Source organism: Taurulus bubalis (genome assembly GCF_910589615.1).
Source record: "Taurulus bubalis genome assembly, chromosome: 13".
NCBI lineage: Eukaryota > Metazoa > Chordata > Actinopteri > Perciformes > Cottidae > Taurulus > Taurulus bubalis.
In genome coordinates, this window is record NC_136601.1 from 17188278 (window position 1) to 17208838 (window position 20561).

At 42.7% G+C, this 20561-nt stretch overlaps 1 protein-coding gene across 2 annotated transcripts in view; it reads left to right on the top strand.

Annotated features, from left to right (window-relative positions):
• Positions 1-20561, top strand: part of gria3b (glutamate receptor, ionotropic, AMPA 3b) — a gene marked incomplete at both ends in the record, with an annotated part of 73835 nt that overhangs the window by 40203 nt on the left and 13071 nt on the right. For both annotated transcript variants that reach the window (XM_079229149.1, XM_079229150.1), the window contains 8 exons: positions 9654-9707; positions 10667-10828; positions 11670-11837; positions 12287-12391; positions 14343-14447; positions 16321-16527; positions 18709-19082; positions 19598-19796. In XM_079229149.1, coding sequence (XP_079085275.1) covers positions 9654-9707; positions 10667-10828; positions 11670-11837; positions 12287-12391; positions 14343-14447; positions 16321-16527; positions 18709-19082; positions 19598-19796 — 1374 coding nt within the window. The remainder of the gene's footprint in view (positions 1-9653; positions 9708-10666; positions 10829-11669; positions 11838-12286; positions 12392-14342; positions 14448-16320; positions 16528-18708; positions 19083-19597; positions 19797-20561) is intronic.

The following is a 20561-nucleotide window of genomic DNA, read 5'->3' on the forward strand; positions in this document are numbered from 1 at the left end:
GACGTGAGAAGCTGTGTTTGGTGCTGTTTGGTTGCTAGGTTGGATGCCAGCTTGTTTGAAAACCAGTGCGTGTTGTTGCCCGAAAGCCTGAGGTTGAGAGGTCCGAGCGTGATCAGCCATTTGGAGAAACCACTGGATGAGGCATACTTTTTAATCCTCCTCTGACAACCCCAAACCCCTCCTTTCCTCTATCATGTCCATTGCCTGAGGAGGAAATGAAAGGTCCACCAGTCCTTGTAGTAGGGGAAACACAATTACCATGAATAGATGAGTGGCTATTATGCCATGCATCTACTCTGTTTGGCCGCCCCGCTCCAGCCTCCACTCCTCTGCTTGCTGCTGCCTGCTTACAAGGCAATCAGCTCCCGCTTTGGATTCTGCTCGTTAACATTCATTTAGATATTGGCTTCTCTCTGCCTCACAATATCCCCTCAACCAGTGTTCGTTTCCCTTTTTTCTTATGAATCTAATTTGATCCCAGAGTCATAGTTTAAAGCAGAATAGCTTTAAGTATTAATTTACCGCGTTTAATTTAATTCTTGTGCTGCACATTTTCTTCCTTTATTATTCAGGCACTATACGGAAATCTATTTCCTTTTTGTGTGAAGACTATGCTTCAGCTTTTAGGAAAAGCATTACAAATCACATGTTAGGCATATTAACGGTTGCGTCTTTAATTGCTCCCCCTTCTGCAAACAATAATAAGGATGCAGAGCAATAATCTGTTGATGTTCTTCTGTTTCGTTCTTTTTTTCAATTAATGAATTATGTCTTTTTTGTCTAGAGGGAGCTCTCTTCCTTCCTCCACCTCAAATTATCACTATCAAACATTGTTCTCCCTTAACTTGGTTTTAGTACAGAAGGGGTAAATAAAGCTTTTACAACAGCGAACCTTCAAAGCAACAGTTTCAGTGACAAACTCAGCGTGGGATTTTTTTTTGTTCCTAGAGCTAATTGAAATAATCTGTCTAGCTCTGCCAATATGGATGAGTCACAAGCATTCATGGAAGCTGCTGGACTTCACTCTGCAGCCACCCCCTACTGGGCCAGACCATTATACATTGAAGCCAGGATGGACTGTCCCCCATGAGGGCAATCACACCAGAAAATGGCACCCACTGTCAGCTATGTGGAAACCCGCTGCGTCTACCTGCTATTGTAGTTCTGTTAGCCAATGATTGAGGGCTAGAGTTTCATCTCTGGACAGGAGTGAGAGTTTGAACAGAACCTGTGTGCCGAGGCCAGTGTCTGTGTGTGTCGCCTCAATCCGTCAAGGTCGCTGCTGTTGAGGGAGGATCATGAGGCAGGACAGATTCAACCAGCTGATTGCTGGGGGAAATGGGAATCAGCTCAGTGGCTTAGTTTTATGATTCTGTGGGAGTAATCCCAGCACAGAATGAGTGTCTTTGTACCAAGCAGGGAAGTTCATGGTTTATAGAATAGGTAATTGTCGAGCTTCCACAATTTGGTTCAATTGTTGCACGAAGAAAACCCTCTGTGCTGCTCGTCATTAGCACCACGTTTGATCCTGTGCTGCGAATGCTCTGGTCTTGATGGGCCTTTGTTGCTCTCACTGCACTGGGAGAGCTCCTCAATATTTAAAGGGACGTCCATGTATACTATATTTACTCAATTAATGTACTCAATTACAATTTGCTTTTTAGTTTAGCGGTATTAACGGACTAAAGGTACTTTTTTTGTGTAATAAAAATAAAACTAACAAAACTATATAGCTATATAAAACACTCAAATTTTGCTATGACATTAACATGTGGTTCACGCTGAAAGTATAATTTGCTTTTGCCCGTGGGAAATGCAGCAAATCCCTTCTTTCAAAGGCCTCCAAGCCTATTTTCTATACGAATAAATAATTATTTTAACTTTGTTTGAGCTATATATGAAATGCGTTTCCTGAGTCTTTAAAGGTGCTACATTGTATATATTTAAATAATTAAAATAGCAGCAAAGACCTAATTGCTATGTCAAGATATAGTGGAGTAATGACTACCTGGAAAAGGACTATCTCGTTCTCTGTGTTGGTAGAGGAGCTTCTCTGTGCTTTGTTGACATCGACGGGCAGCTGTGTGTATCTTTTTGTGCGTGTGAGTGTGCCGTACTGGTTAGCTCCGCCGTTCTGGCCGCTTTGCACTGTTCTTATGTACCGGTTCCAGCTGATAACGCTGTCCCAACCAACGGCGGCGTCAAGGAAGCGTAGTGCCCATCCTCTGAATCCTCCATAGATTAAAAATGCCAGAGCTGTTCGCACGGCTCAGCCTTCGCTGTGTTGAGCGCCGTGTGGACGACATCCGTCAATGATAGATATATGATCATATGCTCTGAGTTTTTTTATTTGGCCCCTTTAAGAAGCTGGTACCAGCAAATAGTGTCCCTTTTTATTTATTTCAAACAGGCTTTGTTATTGTCAGAATTGTTGCAATTTCATCTCATGCTGACAAATCAATTAATTGACTCATGGTTTCAGCTCTAGTTACTACAACCTGTGCTTCGGGTGTGGGACAGCAATGTCTCTAAATTGTCATTGATCCGAATGGTAACACACAAACACACTGGATGTACCTCATCTTCAGGCGTAAGCACACTCAGCTGAGTGTCACTTTTATTAGCTTCATTTATCAGTTGACATGATGTAGAAATGCGGTAAAGGCAGTATTTGCATACTGCTGCATCAGGCACAGTTGTGTTTGCTCCTATAAGAGCAGAGTGAGTCTCCCAACAAATTTGTTTTGGGATGCTGAGGAGAATGCTACACCCGGGCTATTATCATTTTATGCAATAACAACCGCTCAGGATTTATCGCTCATAGGACTTTTCCATCAATATACTGCACTGCAGATAAATTAACCCAATGGCTTCCACTCCTTCCCTTTCGACAAAGACGGGAAAGCCTCTGCCAGCTCTGCTTGCTGATTCATATCCAACTAACTTGTCTCGTTGAAGCATCTAGGTTTATGATATTATATGCGGGGGAAAATGTGTGTGGCATTAAAGAAGGGCAGAATAAACAAGAACTATGACTGAATATAAGATAATCATCTCTGTACTACTACCACTCTTCGTAATGATGACTTTTCAGAGCGAGTATGTGTATGCGTATCTCTTGGGAGCCTGCATGTGTTTGACTGTACATGTGCTCATGCCTAATCTGATCCATCTATGAGATTGCACATATAGCGTCATATCTGCCTCAAGGCTCCTTCCTGGACTTCTTTCCTCCAGGGATTTATATGCTGGAGTCTGCTCAGAGGCAACAACCTGCTCATCACTAGTGTAAAGAGAGGCAGGCAAAAAAAAGAAATAAGAACGGCGTCTGGGACAGGCCCAGGGCACGCAAGCTGTTCAAAGACAGACAGGCAGGGAGCCCTCTGCCAGACGCAAAGCTGCATTTTCATGCAGGGGGAGAAAAAAATACAATAAGAAGTGAAAAGGATTCACAGAATGAGGAGAAAAAAAGAGCGGTACATTTGGGGATTTGTTAGGACAACATTCTGCCGCCTGTAGAAGCATGAAGGGTGGCCACATTGGCTCCCCATGGAGAATTAGAGATCCACCATACCCCTCTCTCTGCTCTTGAATAAAGGACTGAAAGGAAAATCCACACGATGGATGTTTTTATAGAAAAAGAATTGTGTTGTATCATATTCAAGAAAAAGGGAAAGACATCTGACCATGGGAGATAAGGAGTCGTGGGAGAGGCAGAGAATGCACGATAGATTGCCAGCAGCTGATAGGAAAATGTCAGCAATAAAAGGAAGATGCTCAATCAGGGTTGTGGATGAAACAATGAAAAAAAAGAGGGCAATATCAACGTCCTGTAAAGCAGGGGATGACATTTGTGTGCTCATGTAACACATTGGCAAACGAGAGGTATTACAAAGTGAAATTAAATCTGAATGAATGTTCAGTAAACATTGAACCCTCCCAGACATTCAAACCTCCCTGGTTACTTTGACTGTTTTCTGGTAACACTTCCTGGCATGTCTCTCAATAGAGGCGGAGAGAGGCAAGAAGGTGAGCTAATGTCTCTAATATGAAAGGTGCTCTTGATCTCAACATCGGCTTATTGTCCCCGGGATACGGAGAGAAGGGCTGACAGAAATATAGCCTCCCCCCCCGCGCATGACGTAAAGCCGGTGATACGTAGTGTTTTTAAATCCCAAGCACCAACCTCGGCTGTTGAGGGCCATTTACGAACTGCGATTATAGAATTAAATGGGATTATAGTGTTATCATTAAACAGAATGTGACCTGCTGACTCAACAACTGAATGGGAAGCTGAGACCGGTGTGCTTTGACTCTGACAATTTGCGTGTGTAGTTATAACTGTGTTAAGAACACAGTTTAATAATAGTACAGTATTTAAACTTGAGAACCTTTTTTTTCTCCCCATTATCAATCAAGCTAAAGTACCCTGATCATGTTCAGTGAAAACGGAGAAGGGCATCTTGCTGTTTCGGAGCCAAGTTTTGCCACACAAACACAAGGGCGTACCAGCTGCAGTGTCAGTGATTCCATCCACCCAAGATATCACGTCTCACATTGTTCGGTATCTCAGAGCAATGCTATACATAATCATCTGGATGTGAGTCAGGTGTCTCTGAAATGTTCTGCATTTGGTCAAAGGCCAGCACTTTATGCCCCTTCTATCTTCAGCCCCATATAACGCGACTGCCAAGAAAAGCATCTCAGCCTCAGCTGCCACTGGCTATTAATTAGAGAGTGCTCCACCAAGAGCACTTCTACCAAGAGCCTTGAAGCAGAACTGGAGACTGAGGAAGACGAAAGTCCTTTTGTGTCAAAGCATATAGCTCTAATTCACCCTTCTGTCCGTCATGATTTATGTGTGAAGTGGACCACTTCGATATCTCAGCCCCCACAAATTATATGCTGCTTGTTATTAACGCTGATTAATAATGCAAATATAATTTACCGTGATATTTAAGCCAGAAACATAAAATGTTCCTTCACTACAACCTCGACAGCATCTGGTTATTCCCCAGAAAATCAAGGACGGGATCAATGCTGTTAGCAGGATATTTTTATCTTTTAATTAAGTTGTATCATGATTTCTTCAGTCATTTACAGTTGACCAAAGTTGGTTCGTAAGAGAGAAACCAGCTATAGTAATTAAGTGACACAATTATGTATTTTTTCGATCAGTTGTTTTTGTCATGAATACTTTCACTCATAATGTGAATATCAAACGGAGCAATCCATTTTTTTTTTCTTCAATTCAATCTATTAAGATTTTTCTGAGCTTGCACACTTTAAATAAAGGAATTGAGTTGCGGGAACGGGTTGAATTGTGCCCAACAGATATATTTATGAAACAACAACAGGGAGGCTCCGTAGTCCAAACCGAGACGGCAAACTTTCAAACTCCTTTTAACCTTAACAAACTAAAATTGTATGTTCTTATTTTTCACAATAAAAGCCAGAGACATATAATAATAATGCAGACGACTATTTCGCATGTTTGTGTCATTTAGTGGTCAATCTCCCGGTGTGTAAATGCCTTTATTTAGATGATATCCGAGATCTTGTGATTTATTCATCAGATGTGACATCACCAGCAGCAGCGATTATTACCATGAGTAGACAATTACATAGCAGTTAACAATAATAAGTCCACTTTTGAATGTAAGTATTACAATAATGAAAAAGTCATTTACTAAATGTGTGCCACAATAATGGTCTGGCTTTCCAGCGACAGATATATTCTTTGAAGTTGACTTCAGCAAAATGCTGATAAAATATTGGTTGTGGTGGAACAAAGATTAATATCTGGTCACCCTATGTTTTATTCATATGATTTATACAATTTTGTCAGTATTTAAAAATGAAAATTGATCAATATCTTTGTCAGAGTATGTTTATTGTCCCCCATGGATAAGCAGTGACCACCTGGGCCATTGATCCCTCCCAGAAAATCATGACTTAAACACTGATTATCTTTATAATTATAACCTGCCAATTAATGCTAAAATGACCATTTGAATTATGGGATGCTCAAATTAATCAAAGAAAAATGCTTTGCTCATCTTCTTCAATCTGAGGACAGTTTTCTTCTGTTTTATATCTTTGTAGATTTTATACGTTGGAGGTATGGAGTGTTGGTAGGACAAAACAAGGCTTCAAACATTTGTTTAAGTTTGTTGATATTCATTGTTATTTTATACAGATTAATTGGTTAATTACAAAAATGATCAACCAGTTATTTGAAATATTCCGCACCACTTTGACAGGAAGTCTGGTCTTAAAGTTTTCAGAAGAGGCTAAAAGTAATTAGTTTCATCATTATTTGCTCCTTTTTCCTGTGCCTCAGTGAATGGCATGATGTCTTTACAAACTCAGGGTAGCCTATCATTTTCAGTCTGTGTCTTACTGTGTTGTGGCAAACTCTGCAGTGGAAAGGTCATACTTGGAGGAAAACGGTCTGCCGTTTTATTGAGACTGTGTAGCTGTAGTTTTACATTTAGGGCTCTATCCCTCTCTGGCGGTGCCGAGGCCGACCGAGTCTGGATGAGGGTGAAATCAAGGTCATCCTGGTTGTCTGTCCCCATCAGGCTTTAAAGAAAACTCTGAAAAATGCTCGCTCTCTTTCAGCAGCAGAACAAAAGGTGGTGGAGCCAGTTAGCGGATCGATGTGAAAGATGGTGCACTGTATGAAAAAGAGGAATGGCATTATTGAAGCACACTAAACACATTTATTCTTGTCAGTGTCACTGGGAAACCGAATAATTGGTTAGCAGGCTTGGTGTTTGTATGTATGTGCTCTAAAGGCGATTAACGGCAATAAAAATGGATTCAAAGCAAAAGGGAGACAAAAAAATAGAGGCTGATGAAAATCCAAGGTGTGCAGCAGTTTTTGAAACATAATGCAAAGTCACCCGAGTCCGTGCTGGTGGTGAATATCTGTTTTAAGATGAAGACATTGTAGCAAAGTTAGTGTTAAACATTTTTGGGAAATACTTTGATTCATCCTCTATTCAGAAGTGAGACTTGAAGATGAATATCTCCCTCATGTGATTCGCCTAGCGTAGCTTTAAGACATAAGGCATGGCGAAACAGCTATCTAAAAGTGTGACAAAAACTGAATCTTCCAACACCTCTAAAGCTCATTAATCAATGCATTGTATGTAATTTGTTTAATCCATTCACAAACAGTGTCGGGTTGTGTTGTGTTTTCAAAAAAAATCTAGTTCTTTCCCCTGAAGTCGTAATGCTAAACTTGGCTAATTAAGTCATGACTAGCATCTTTGTTGCTCATGTCTTATCAATCACATCTGGACGTCAGACTACATTGCACATTTCCTTAAAAGACGCCACATGTTAATTAGTGAGATTTAGTTGTTGGTAGTTGTGCTTTTGAACTATGAACAGAACCAGCTGTTCCCCTGTGCTTCCAGTCTTTATATGAGGCGAAGCTTATCAGGTCTGGACTCCAACTCCGTAGACGTGAGATTAGCATTGGTGTTTTCATCTCACTCTCGAAAATGAAAGAAAACAAGCGTATTCCCCAAAACTATGCCTTCAAATGCCTGAAACTGAACAGCATGCACTTTGTTGCGCCTTTGTTTACTAAATGAGCTAATGTTCTTATCTGAGTAAATATTGTTTCAGATAATAGTGTGTTATTGCAAAAAGAATATTGGGCTTAAAAGGAAATTAAAGAGAATCGTGTCTTATCAACACCATTAAAAGATAGTTATCACCGTCTGCAGTAGCGAAGGGATTTAAGGACAAGGCAATCAGCAGTGCATCACAACAAGTATCAGTGAAATCTGTCCGTCTCAACTGGAGTCGGGTCTTACCGTCTGCCTAATTAAAGAGGCTGAGGAGAGAGGTTGGTGCGATCTGGCCGGAGGTTCTGTGTATCTCCGTGTAATCAGTGCCTCGCTGTGCTTCATCCCAAGGTTGCGGCTTGTAGCGGTTGCCAGGCTGGCTGTGAGCTGCAGCAGGTGATGGGGGCAAGGCCTTTCTACGCCTCGCTCCAGGGCAGGTGTGAGGAGGCTTGCGGCCCGAGTCAAGGTTAGCAGCACACGGTGAAGGGGTATGGAGCTGCAGGGTTTGTTCAAGGAACTGCAGCAGGGCTAAAAGTCTGAAAGTAAGACTTGGGAACAATTACAGTGGGATCCGTCTAGCTCTGATAACGCTGCAGCAGAAGTGTTGCAGAGATTTATTTTCACAGGGCTGTCTGTCATTTTCTCATTAGATGCAGATTGATGGATTCTAAAAGCCAACTTGCCTGCTTTTTCTGCATTATAATCAGCTCATTTCCCCCTTATTTCTATTTCTCTTTCTTGATTTGTTCTCCTTTGTTTGACATCCTGCGGTGTTGGAGGTTTAAAGCCCTAATGATGGGGAGGCTGTCATAGAATGCTGACCCACCCAAGCAGCTTGATAGCGTGAGTGAAAGGCTTTGTGTGTTTGTGCTCCCTCGTGCGCCGTCCTTTGTGAAAAACACCACCAATTTCCCTTCATGTTTTGTGTGCAACCTTCAGGTTTCCATTCAAGAGGGAGAGAAGTGGTTTATTTTATTCGGGAGGATGCTCAGTCCAAGCAAGGATGATTGTTTGGCGCTACTGTATACAGTACTAGTACTGCCAGGTCAGTTTAAGTTCACCCCAGCTAAATTAAAAGCTGTAATTGTAGTTGAAATGGGTGAAACTGAATCCGTCCTTCGTAGATGTTCTTCTTTTTTGCAGCAGCATCAGATGTGAAGATACACGTTTGCATTTCATCACTCAGCGGGAATGTCGTAAACGATCCACAGTAACAAATATCCAACATCCCCGGCCTAACACGCACACACAAACAGATGATAAACTGACAGTTTGTTTTCGTGACAGAGCCAGAACATGTGCAAACATGCTGATTTTGCTGTAAACTTGTGTTGCTGTGTTTGTAGAACGCAGATGAAAAAGGAGACAAGGTTGTCAGGTTTCTGCATGGCAGCCACTCAGAAGTCCATCCACAGCAGACTGCAAACTCATAAATAACAGACCTCATGAGGCCCAGTTGAAAACCCTGTCCGGCATGTAATGAGAAAAAAACCGACAGGACAATTTAGAGTCTCACTATTTGATTTATCTGTAGGCCTGGAACAAAAGGAAGGAGAAAACCTGGAATAAAAGGCAGCATATGGTTGCTTCTACAGTGACGGAATGGCTTAGAACACCACTTACTATTTTCAGACAGGCTGCGTGGGTTGAAACATGCTGTTATGCTCCAAAGGTGTGATATTTTCAAAGCAAAGTGAGATCTACATCTTACTGTCTCACTGTAAATTCCTTTGAAATGTTGTTTTCCCTGTTTCTACCTTCTGTCCAACAGTTGCCGAGGCCTCCTATATCTACACCTTGAATGACTTCAAAGTGAGCGGAATATTTAAGGGTGTTCCACAGTGTTTCTCTCTCATTATCAGGTCCTCCTTAATTATCACTTTCTCTAGCCGCAACCTTTCGCTCTTGTTATTCCGCATTTGACTCTGCTTTGTTTCAACTTCAGTGGCATCCTGCGTGCTCTCAGGGCTCTGCTGCATTTACAGAGATTGTTGTGGCCACTTATACACGCTGTGGCTCTTGGCTCTCATCTCATGGGTGGTTTACTGTATCAATGTTTTTCTCCCATAGGTTGTGACCCTGGGGAAGAACAGCCGTGGTTACCACTACATTCTGGCCAATCTTGTGAGTAATAACCGAGCCGCTCCCTTGGGAGGGAGTGGAACCAGCTTTTTTGCTGCATGTGATGGGACTTAGTCTCAGCCATGAGCACAAATGTGAATGGGCAATACGTGGATTTTAAGCTTTTGTTTGAAATCAGGGAGAAAAAAACACACTTATATACATACTTTTATATTATTTGTTTCTCCCTAATGTATATATAGGGTGTGTTCTGTTTGTTGCTGATGTCTAATCAATCACAATCTGGCAGTCTGACTACATTGCATATTGACCTAAATGAATATATTTGTGTTTAAGTATAGTTGAATGTCCTGAGCAATAAATAAACAGCATTTAACCTTTTTAACCATTTTTGAAGGGCAGCCATGTTTTCCTCCCACTCTTGGGAGGGAAATGTTCATTTAGCCTTGATATTAGCATGAGAGTTTTAAAGTGGAGGCCGGCCCTGCTCTCACTTGCTGATCCCCTGCTGCCCGTCTTTAGAAGATGTGATTATGCAGCAGTTGAACATGTGTCCTTGCACACCGTGACACAATGCTGCTCTTAAAAAAAACAGCCCTTTGACCATAAAAAGAAATAGCTCATGCCATAGCTCTAGGCGACGAAGGAACCGTACAGGGTGCTTGAGCAGCACAGGATTTGGAAATGTAAGAGAACATTTTATTTTTTATTTTTTGACATGGCAAAGCGATCTGAATAAAAGTAGGCCACTTGTGGCAAGTAAAATATTTTGACTTCTACATGATCTGACACAAACTTTACTGGCAGGTTTCTGTAAATAAGTTCAGGTTAGCCTCCACCAAAAACCTTTAAAGATGTAGGTGTAAAGGCAAAGACTTTGATCATAAAATGCATCTGGCCCGCTGCCAGAATATCTGATACTATTTTGTGGCGCTTCTCCCAAAGAAAAACATGTGACACAAGTCTTCTCCTCTGCTTTTTCCTTTTTTGTCTCATTTCAGGGATTTACTAATGTGAGCTTGGACAAAGTCTTCGCCGGTGGAGCCAACATTTCAGGGTTTCAGATAGTCAACCCTGAGAACCCGATTGTGCAGCAGTTTATGCAGCGCTGGGAGCGGCTGGATGAAAGAGAATTCCCAGAAGCCCGAAACACTCCTCTGAAGGTACTTTGCTGGCATGGCCTTTCATTGCGCATGCAGAATACACCGATCATCCCTTCTGAAGTGCTCTCTATCGGTTCTTCTCCTCCTCTCATCCTCTGTTTGCCTTTGTCATTCTGTCTCCCTCCCAGCCCTGGCCTCCTCCTTTTTGCGTTGCATCCTTCCCAGCAATCAATATATTGATAGGCGGTGCAAGGCAAGGTTATATTGCAGCCTCAATTTACATCTAATTAAACAATGATCAAGGAAGAAATGGATTTTGAATGGCATTTAATTACATTTTGTCATGGTGCAGTGGTCAACAAACAAGTGGCTCAAACCATCACTGCTGAAAAGGTCAGGCGAAGTTGGAGGGGAAGTGCGCGGGAGATAAAATCACGTATTAATGCTCGATTTACTTCCCGACTCTGCACTAAAAGTTTTGAAAGAGGTCATGACTGTCTGACAAGTCTTGGCTTTTCTAATCACATTTGTCTTATCAAGCTATTTTTATCATAGGCAAGGCATCAGAGCTTGCACCCACACTGACCTGACCGGGAGTCACCAGCATGACATGCATGGGCCGAAAACAACTCATGGACTGTCCCAATTTTTCCCGGGATTAATTTTACTGCAAGCTATTTACTGCGAGTCGTTTGAAAATATTGTCAAAATAAAAGTTTTACTCTTCTGTTTTACTTTTAGAAAAAATATTAGACAGTCTTAACACAGTATAAAGTGTATATATAAAAACCTGGACCGGGACCGGCTTCACTAGAAAAACGCTAATCCTTTTTTGTCTTCTTCCTCTCACCATGTGTTCCTGTCTCACAGTGTGCACTGCGTTCTCTTTGATTTTGTACAGTACACTTCAGCTCTGACCCATGATGCCATCCTGGTGATAGCAGAGGCCTTCAGGTACCTGCGGCGCCAGCGAGTGGACGTCTCTCGCCGGGGCAGCGCTGGAGACTGCCTGGCCAATCCCGCTGTACCTTGGAGCCAAGGCATCGACATCGAGAGAGCTCTCAAAACGGTAGGGGGCTTGGAAGAGAAACAGAGACGGGTGAAGAGAGAGAGAGTGGCAAGCTTATAACCAAAGAAGAGGCTAGATGAATTGAAGCAGAGATGAGGAGTGAGAGGGTGATATAGATGGAAAGTGACACAGAGAAGGGAAGAGAGCGCAGAGCTGTTCTCCTCCCTCTGCCCCCAGATATCTCTGCACAGAGCTCACTCAAATCCAGGCGCTCATTACCATAAAACTACATCTTTTATTAAAGCGTATCCAGTTCATCATTTGATTAACAGACTGCGCGCACTCTAGTAGCTCCATGGATACGAGCACCTTAATGCCAGCTAGATATGCAAAGTGATGGCTATTACACATTCCCCTGTGTCTGTCTGTCTGTCTGTCTGTCTGTCTGTCTGTCTGTCTGTCTGTCTGTCTGTCTGTCTGTCTGTCTGTCTGTCTGTCTCTCGTGGCAGGTCCAAGTACATGGTATGACTGGGAACATCCAGTTTGACAACTATGGCCGCAGGACCAACTACACCATCGATGTTTATGAGATGAAAACCGGTGGGCCACGGAAGGTGAGTCGGAGCGGTGACCTCTATCAACTCTCATCCATCAACCGGCAGATCCAGGCCTGATCAAAAACCCTGTAGCAAACACACAGCTAACAGCTGGCACACATCAAGATTTCAATCATTACTTGTCAAAAGTGAGGAATTTGGCCAATTTGAAATGGTTGATCACCTGTGCTGAAGAACTAAAGTCAGTGAATGTGTTAAAACGTTGCCCAAAACTATTTTCAGAAAACGGATTGAGCATGATTGTGTGAAAGAACACACACACACACACAAAAATCAAACATACCTCTGCCTCCGTTTATTAAAGTGCTGAGGGCTTTTCCAGTCATGTGGGACCAGCAGGCCTGACAGGACAGTGCAGAGTAATGCTAATTGCCGTCCTCTACCTCTGTTAGGTACCAGCACTGATGAGCTATCCTAAGCACCACACGCCACACAAATCACAGTCTGATGGCTTAAACTGCCCTATCAAAAGAATGATAGAGGACTATTTTGGTGCTGTGTGATAGCGCAGATATATGATTTTTGGTTGCTCTCATGACAGTAATTACCATTCAGATAACCAATTATTATAAAAGGATCCAAGAATTCCTCTGGCTCCTCTTCAAAATTATAAATTCACAGCGGTACATTCACATTATAACCGGTACCATGTGATGACCTCTGGCTTTATGTCCTAACCTCACGACAGCTGTGAATTTCTTGTTAGCGGGATAAGTGTGGCCTCAGTCCGATAATGCCGCCTGCCTCCCAGCGCACACTTCAGTTAGCACAGCCCTTAAAGCCGTCTCCGACGGCCGAACAGAGCGGATGGGAGGAGTGTGGGAGGAAAAGAGGTCAGGGGGAGAGAGTGAGGGAGTGAGGGAAGATGATGCAAGTGGGGCAGCAGTTTGTCACGACCTGCAGCACCAGTCACCCCACTGACAGTTAGAGGATGAAGCTTCTTAACTGTGACTGTCACGAGTGATGTATGTGCTGATATCTGTCCAAGCTGCTGAGGGTGAGATCAGGACTCTGCCTCTGGAGCAGCGCTCCAGGGCACAGCTCCCCCACGCCGAGTAGCACTTCTCAAATATCACTGTCGGACAAGAGCGGGGGAATAAACATTTAGAGCTTTCTCCAGTCTTGTAAGTGCACTAACTACATCCATAACTGTAACCACAGTTTGGAGCTGACGTTTGAGACGTTTGCTTGCTTTCTAGCGCCTCCACTTGGTCTTTAAAAACTCTGCACTGTTGTACACCTGTCTGGCCTGAACATTTAAAGATCTGAGGCCCAAAAAAAGAAAAAGAAAATGCGGACCAGATGTGACGAGGAAAGTCCCAGCCAGCAACAGTTAGAATATTGGCAGCAACATATGCAACACGTTTCATCGTGAGCCAGAGCAGCCATTATTTCAGATGGGCAAACAAACAGTTGACATTGGTTTGACTTAAGCATCTGTACAGCAGAGTACAGAGAAACTGCAACAGCAGACTACGCAGAAGAAACTGTGGAGCCACTGGAATATTATGCTAAATTATTAAACGTGTATGCAGTTCACAGGCCTGAATATCAATTATTTACCATAAAACCTGGGAAGCTGAAGGTTGGGGGGGATTGAAGTTGTGTGTTGTATGCTCATGCAGCTCAGTCTCTGCACATTTGGCTTAATGAACGGATGTAGATCATAAATACCAATAGTATATTTTCATAATATCTTTGATCATGACACTGGCAGGCTGTGCAACTGCATGTTGAATGTAGAGATGTCGACTCTGGTACTGCCATTTTAGCATTCTGCTCATTCGCTGCTGTTTTGGTCAAACTTCATGGCAGCAGGCCTCAGTATTATTTTAATGAGCCTGTGATCGTGACAATTCCCAGCAATGCTGAGACGTGCCCTTGCTACATATATTACATATCCTCACAGTGCTGGAATGCATCACTAACCACCGCTTTCTCTTTGCAGATTGGGTACTGGAACGAGTTCGTGCGATTTGTAAATATTATGGACCCGCAGGTCTCCAACGACTCCTCAGTGGAAAACCGAACGATTGTGGTCACTACTATTATGGTACACTTTCCATGCAGTTTTAAATGTTTCACGTATTCTGCCACTCAAGGTCATGGTGTTGATTCCAATGAGTGATACATTCTGTCCTGGGCGGGTAGAACCACATCTTTTTTGTGTTGCTTTCCATCCACTCACTACATGTTGAAACAGTCGGTCCAACACGGGGGAGTGTTTCAACTGTATCCGTGTGGGTGTCAAAGCATTTTGATTTCCCATACTTCAGTGGCCTGTCGTAGCAGTGACATCACAATAATGGTATAAATGATAATGGTTGACTCCATCAATTACAAAAAGCATACAAACGCATACGTAAGTAGACCTGTCTGTCCTCATCAAGTAAATGTTCAATGACACTTGGGATAGACTGGCCGAAGAATGACTACTAGAAGATGAAACTGCAATGGTTTCTCAAGCTGGGCAAAGCAAAATAATCAGTATTGGAGGAGGGATAAGCAGGTGTGGTATTTTTTTTTTCTTCTTGTTATCGCCTCTCCAATCTATTTTGTATTGCTCCCACATGTGTTCTGTGTTGAAGTATAACTTCCAGGCAGGGATTTCAGAAGAATCATTTTCTGGGATTTTTCCCAGTTCAAAGAGTGGTAAACAAACAACATAACTAAGATATATTTATTTTGAACTAAATGTTTTGGGCTCATTTGGATAGCCGGATGGCCATTGCAAATGTAGTTATGTCAAAACTACCTGACGTCATACCTCATTCGCTGCAAACAAACATTTTACAGTGATAAAGATAGTGTGTGTTTGGAATGCGACAAAGATCTCTGTTATGTATACACGTTTAGATCATTTGTATTCCGAGGCGTAAGTCGACGTCATTCTGTAGCAAGGGGAAACATTTCGGATTTGTAGATGAGAAATACAGTCAAGTTAACACGTGTTAACTCGAGGGGAACACTCAATAGATCCAAGGTGAGGGGATACGTTCAGCACAGAACAAACAAACCATTGCTCTCTTACTTGCACTCTAATTGTGTGTGGCTGTAATGACAATGCCTGCTCTCTAGAGCAGTCCTATTGTTTGATAATGAGGATGAAAAGATGAGCTGCACCAGCGTTTTGGAAAGGAGAGGGAAACTAGCACGATCCTGCTCTCCTGATGTAATTATTTTATTTTTGGAGTATTTTTTTGCATTTTTCTGGAAAGCAAATAACGGCTGTTTTTTCCTTCTTTTTTTTTTGGAATGAAATAGCCTTTAACTGCACATTGGTGCAATGTGCTTGAATATGTTGAGATACTATGGGCACTCGGATCCCTCTCCTGTCACTGGCATTTACTTATGAAACCCATCCCCATTCCCATCCCCACCCACCTCTGAGCTGACCCACACCTTGCCTACCAATGACTCCCAGCCCTATTAAAACTCAATCTGGCCTTCTATCTGCGACAATAAATGAAAAACGTCCCTCTCTTAACCCTCCTTTATTATGTCACAAAGTTGACCCACTGGGCTCAAAATGGGTTGGGTGCATTGAGCTTGGTGTCTGCTGGCTGCCACGGCTTGATGAAAGCAGTGTGATCACATGATCATGCTGCTGTTATCACAGTATAGTTGTGCATTTGCGGGGCATCATCTATATATGCATGACTGCATGGATGTGGTTATAGCAGCTTATGATATTTTGAATCTCTGTGTGTGAGTGTGTGTGTGTGTGTGTGTGTGTGTGTGTGTGTGTGTGTGTGTGTGTGTGTGTGTGTGTGTGTGTGTGTGTGTGTGTGTGCGTGCGTGTGTGTGTGTGTGTGGGCGTGTGTGTGTGCACGGGCACTTATGAGTGCATGTGTGCATATTTCTGTTGAACTGAATGTGTGCCAGGGCATGAGAAAGAATAAACCAGCGTGTGTTTGAATCTACAGGAAGCTCCTTATGTGATGTACAAGAAAAATTATAATCATCTGGATGGGAATGACAGATATGAAGGCTACTGCGTCGATTTAGCATCTGAGATTGCCAAACATGTTGGAATTAAGTACAAACTGTCTATAGTAATGGATGGGAAGTACGGAGCCCGAGACCCCGAGACCAAGACCTGGAACGGGATGGTGGGCGAACTGGTCTATGGGGTGAGTACTGGGAGCCTTAATTTCGCTGATTACATGACAGTTTGCAAGGAACTTCAACATGAGAGGAGATCTCATTTTTCTGTCTTAAGGTTATCACCAACCCGTTGTGAACTCATCAGCTCTTGCCCAGTTTAAAGTCTAAGGCTGTCTCAGGACGCTCTGCTGAGTGAATTTGTCAAATGCAGCCCCAAGCATTGGGGGAGTTGGTGATCATCTTGAGACGGAGAAAATGAAATCATTTCTCAGGGCTGTTCACTGCAATTAATCCTTCTTGCTTAGCCTAGAAAGCTCTCTCTCCTTACAGTCGCAAACAGAGGTAGGTACATGAAAACACTGAGTCCATATGGCAAACACACTGTAATCACTTTGATGAATGAAAGATTGTATGCCTTTGAAGTGATTGTGTAATTATGTTCAATGTTTGATGTGTATGATGAATATGCCACGTTGTAAATTCACAGCTGAGAAAATGTGCCTCAGAATTCAACAGCTAAATGGTGGTTTGCGGTTTGAAACAACAAGATCCATATGTGCTGCGCTTCATAAAGGTTGAACCTCTCACATTAAGGAAGGGTCACGCCGTGTTTTACATCTGACAGAGCACTCGGGCTCTCTCAACACCTCAGGCATTCCAAAATTACGCCCCTCCTTTTTCTCGCCTTTCTCCGAGGCCACAGTAGTTGAACAGGGGCCAAATGCAAAATGCATGAGGGTGAGGCTTCCTCATCTGTTCAATTTCCCAACTATCAGCCTGAGAGATTGCTTGGTTTGATGTGCTATCGCCACCAAATTATCTTTCAAATGGGAAGTCCACTCCCTGCAGATGGAGGGTGGAAAAAATATCCCACTCACGTCGCTGTCCCGGTCTGCAATTTTAAAGCAGGTGGGCCGGGACTAATAGTTTTGTACATTTTGACCTTTTGACCAGTAAATTAATTTGATTTTAGTTGTCTTTTAAAGGTTAGGCCCGAGGCTGCTCTTTATTGTTTTGTTTCCCTCAACATTGATTGAGTGCTGCTTACGCCTGCACAAGGATTAAATGGTTATAGCCACTTCACAATGCTGTGTTGACAGGGTAAAGAAAACAGCCATGTTTATTGGGTCTATTTGTGGTGCTTCTAGTTTGACCTTGTAAGAAACATGTTCTGCCTCACGCTGCTTCAATCCAATGTTTTCTCAATTTGACATAGAAAGACAACACAGCACAATACCAAGAATGGTCCTGCTTTGAAGAGGAGCAGTGTTTTAATTTTAATGAATCACACACACGCTAGTTGCTGTAAAACTGTCTAATGTGATTCATTATTTTCCTCTTTTTATCCCGCTTTTATGAAGAAACCCATAGTGATTTCTAGAAAGGCAGCACCACCTCTGTGGATGTGTTTTGATAACATAATGTGATTGAAGCAGCGGAGCAAAGAAGGGAGATAAAGAGAAACAGCTTGGAAAAAATAAATAAAGCTGATGCCAGAATAAGTCGTGTTAGGGAAATCCAGCCTCTTGAATGGCATGTGATGAAGTTTACACAGCCACAGCTTGCTAAAATAAAATCTAATTTTTTGGTAGACAGCACGCTCTTTACTGAAGATTGCACCCATCACTACTTATTTATTCTGCAATTTTAATGTAAACAACAATTAATAAAACAGAAAGTCTAAAAGTAAGACGCAGTGTACAATGTCTTGTTTTATTGCACAATTGAAAAGTTTCCCCCTCAGTATCTCCTTGGGTCTGATTAAGGAAGCATTTGGTCAGACGTGACTCAAACACCCATCTGCCTCGGCAGATTCTTTCCAAGCTGTCTCTCTGTCTAGCAGGGCCCTCTTGAACTTTTTCTTCTTCTAACTTCCATTTGTGACAAATATTCAGGCAAATATCTGATAAATATTACAGTTTGAGTCTCAGATGTATTAGCTAACATCCCAGTTCATAACCCTGTGCTATTCCTGTGTGTGCGTGTGTGTGTGTGTGTGCGTGCTGCGTGCGTGCAGCTTTTTTTACAGCCTGCCAGCAATTGTCACAGCCGGTGGCTTATTTCTTATAATTGTGTATAAAATGTGCTAACAACATTGATTTATTATTTTTCTCCAGGTCCAGTCATTCATAACACATACATTTAAAAGGACATGTTTCTATATGCAGATCTTGACTAATGCTTGCTGTGCATGTCCCTGTTTCCAGAGAGCAGATATAGCTGTTGCCCCTCTCACCATTACTCTGGTTCGAGAGGAGATGATAGACTTTTCCAAGCCCTTTATGAGCTTGGGCATCTCCATTATGATAAAGAAGCCACAAAAGTCCAAGCCGGGTGTTTTCTCCTTCCTGGACCCACTGGCCTATGAGATCTGGATGTGTATTGTGTTTGCCTATATTGGGGTGAGCGTGGTCCTGTTCCTGGTCAGTCGGTTCAGTCCTTATGAGTGGAATCTCGAGGAACAGGACGAGACTAAAGACCCGCAAACGCCCCCCGATCCCCCCAATGACTTTGGCATCTTCAATTCCCTCTGGTTCTCACTGGGCGCCTTCATGCAGCAGGGCTGTGACATCTCCCCAAGGTGGGTCGGCTTCACAGTAAACACAAGAGTGGACAACAGAGAACAGTAGAAATGAAAAAACTACCTGAAATGTTAGCTGCACATAGAGGTACATAGAGTCAATCAAGTGTCTACGTTTCCTGTCCTCGTCCTTTAGGTGTTCATTATTTGAAGCTAAGCTAATTTTATTTCAGCTGTAATATGTATAATTGAGTTTGTCAGTTTGTATACTGACAATTATTGACAATTATTATCACCAAAATGGTTTCCCCAATACTTTCTTTCAAGTAAGCAATTAACTTTGACCCAACTTTGACAGCCAATTAAAGACTTATATTTGAGTACATTTTAAACAGCGCTTGCTACTTTCCTTGGAAATGTGCTGTTTTGGAGTGCTGTCGAAGCACCGGGTCAATTTACATTCTGATTACCGGTGCAATTAGGTACACTAAACAAAACCGTTCCTATCTTGGTATGGTTGATGGGTACCACATGTCCTGTGTAATTACATTCTGTGTTTCCCCTCTCGCATGCAGGTCTCTGTCAGGCCGCATCGTCGGTGGTGTGTGGTGGTTCTTCACCCTCATCATCATCTCCTCCTACACAGCCAACCTGGCTGCCTTCTTGACAGTAGAGAGGATGGTCTCTCCTATAGAAAGTGCCGAAGATTTAGCCAAGCAGACAGAAATAGCATATGGCACTCTGGACTCAGGCTCAACAAAGGAGTTTTTTAGGGTAAGTACAAGAAAACAGTGTTGCACACACAGCACCGTATTAATTGGTGAGTGGCTCGTTTGCCTTCGGGTCAAATATCCAAAATGTGCACACAGGCATGGTGCATCATAAACATGACTTTGTGTAATGTCCTTTATAAACTCCTCTTTGAGGCTTTTCCATCCTGTACCTTCAGTGCAGCACTTTTGACCCGCACAAGATTGTTCCAAATGAGGCATGTTGACAGAGAAGCAGTTCTTGAACTCTTATGACACGCACGTGAAATTTATGCGGCAGAAACTGCAGTGTGCAACCTTGAGGCACTGGGGCTGTCAGCAGAAAGTGTGATAACAACGTGGAAGACTCAGAGGTGATAAAAACAGGAGGCTAATCAAAGCATCCACATCAGGCTCAAACTCAGAAGGGTCAGCTCATGAAATATAATTAGCTAGCTGGCCATGGCTGGCAAATTGGACCTGATGAAGAAGAGCCCTGTAGGTCAAACAGAGCAGTCTGAAAGACAGTTCAGATGGAATAAGCAATATGTCTGTCGGCATGAGGGACTGGCCTGGCAATTAAGTCATAAATTAGGTAAAATCTGAAGCGAAAGTGTATCAGGCTCTGAGAGGCAACCACGTGCTCAGTGGGCAGGAGTTAAACTGCGCTGCATATCTGTGAGGCGATCAACCTTCTGCTGTGAAATCTGTAGATGTCTGAGCTTATGGCATAGCCGCAACAGCAGTCCAGGCCTTTGCATTTGCAGAGCACTAAGTTGAAAAATAATTA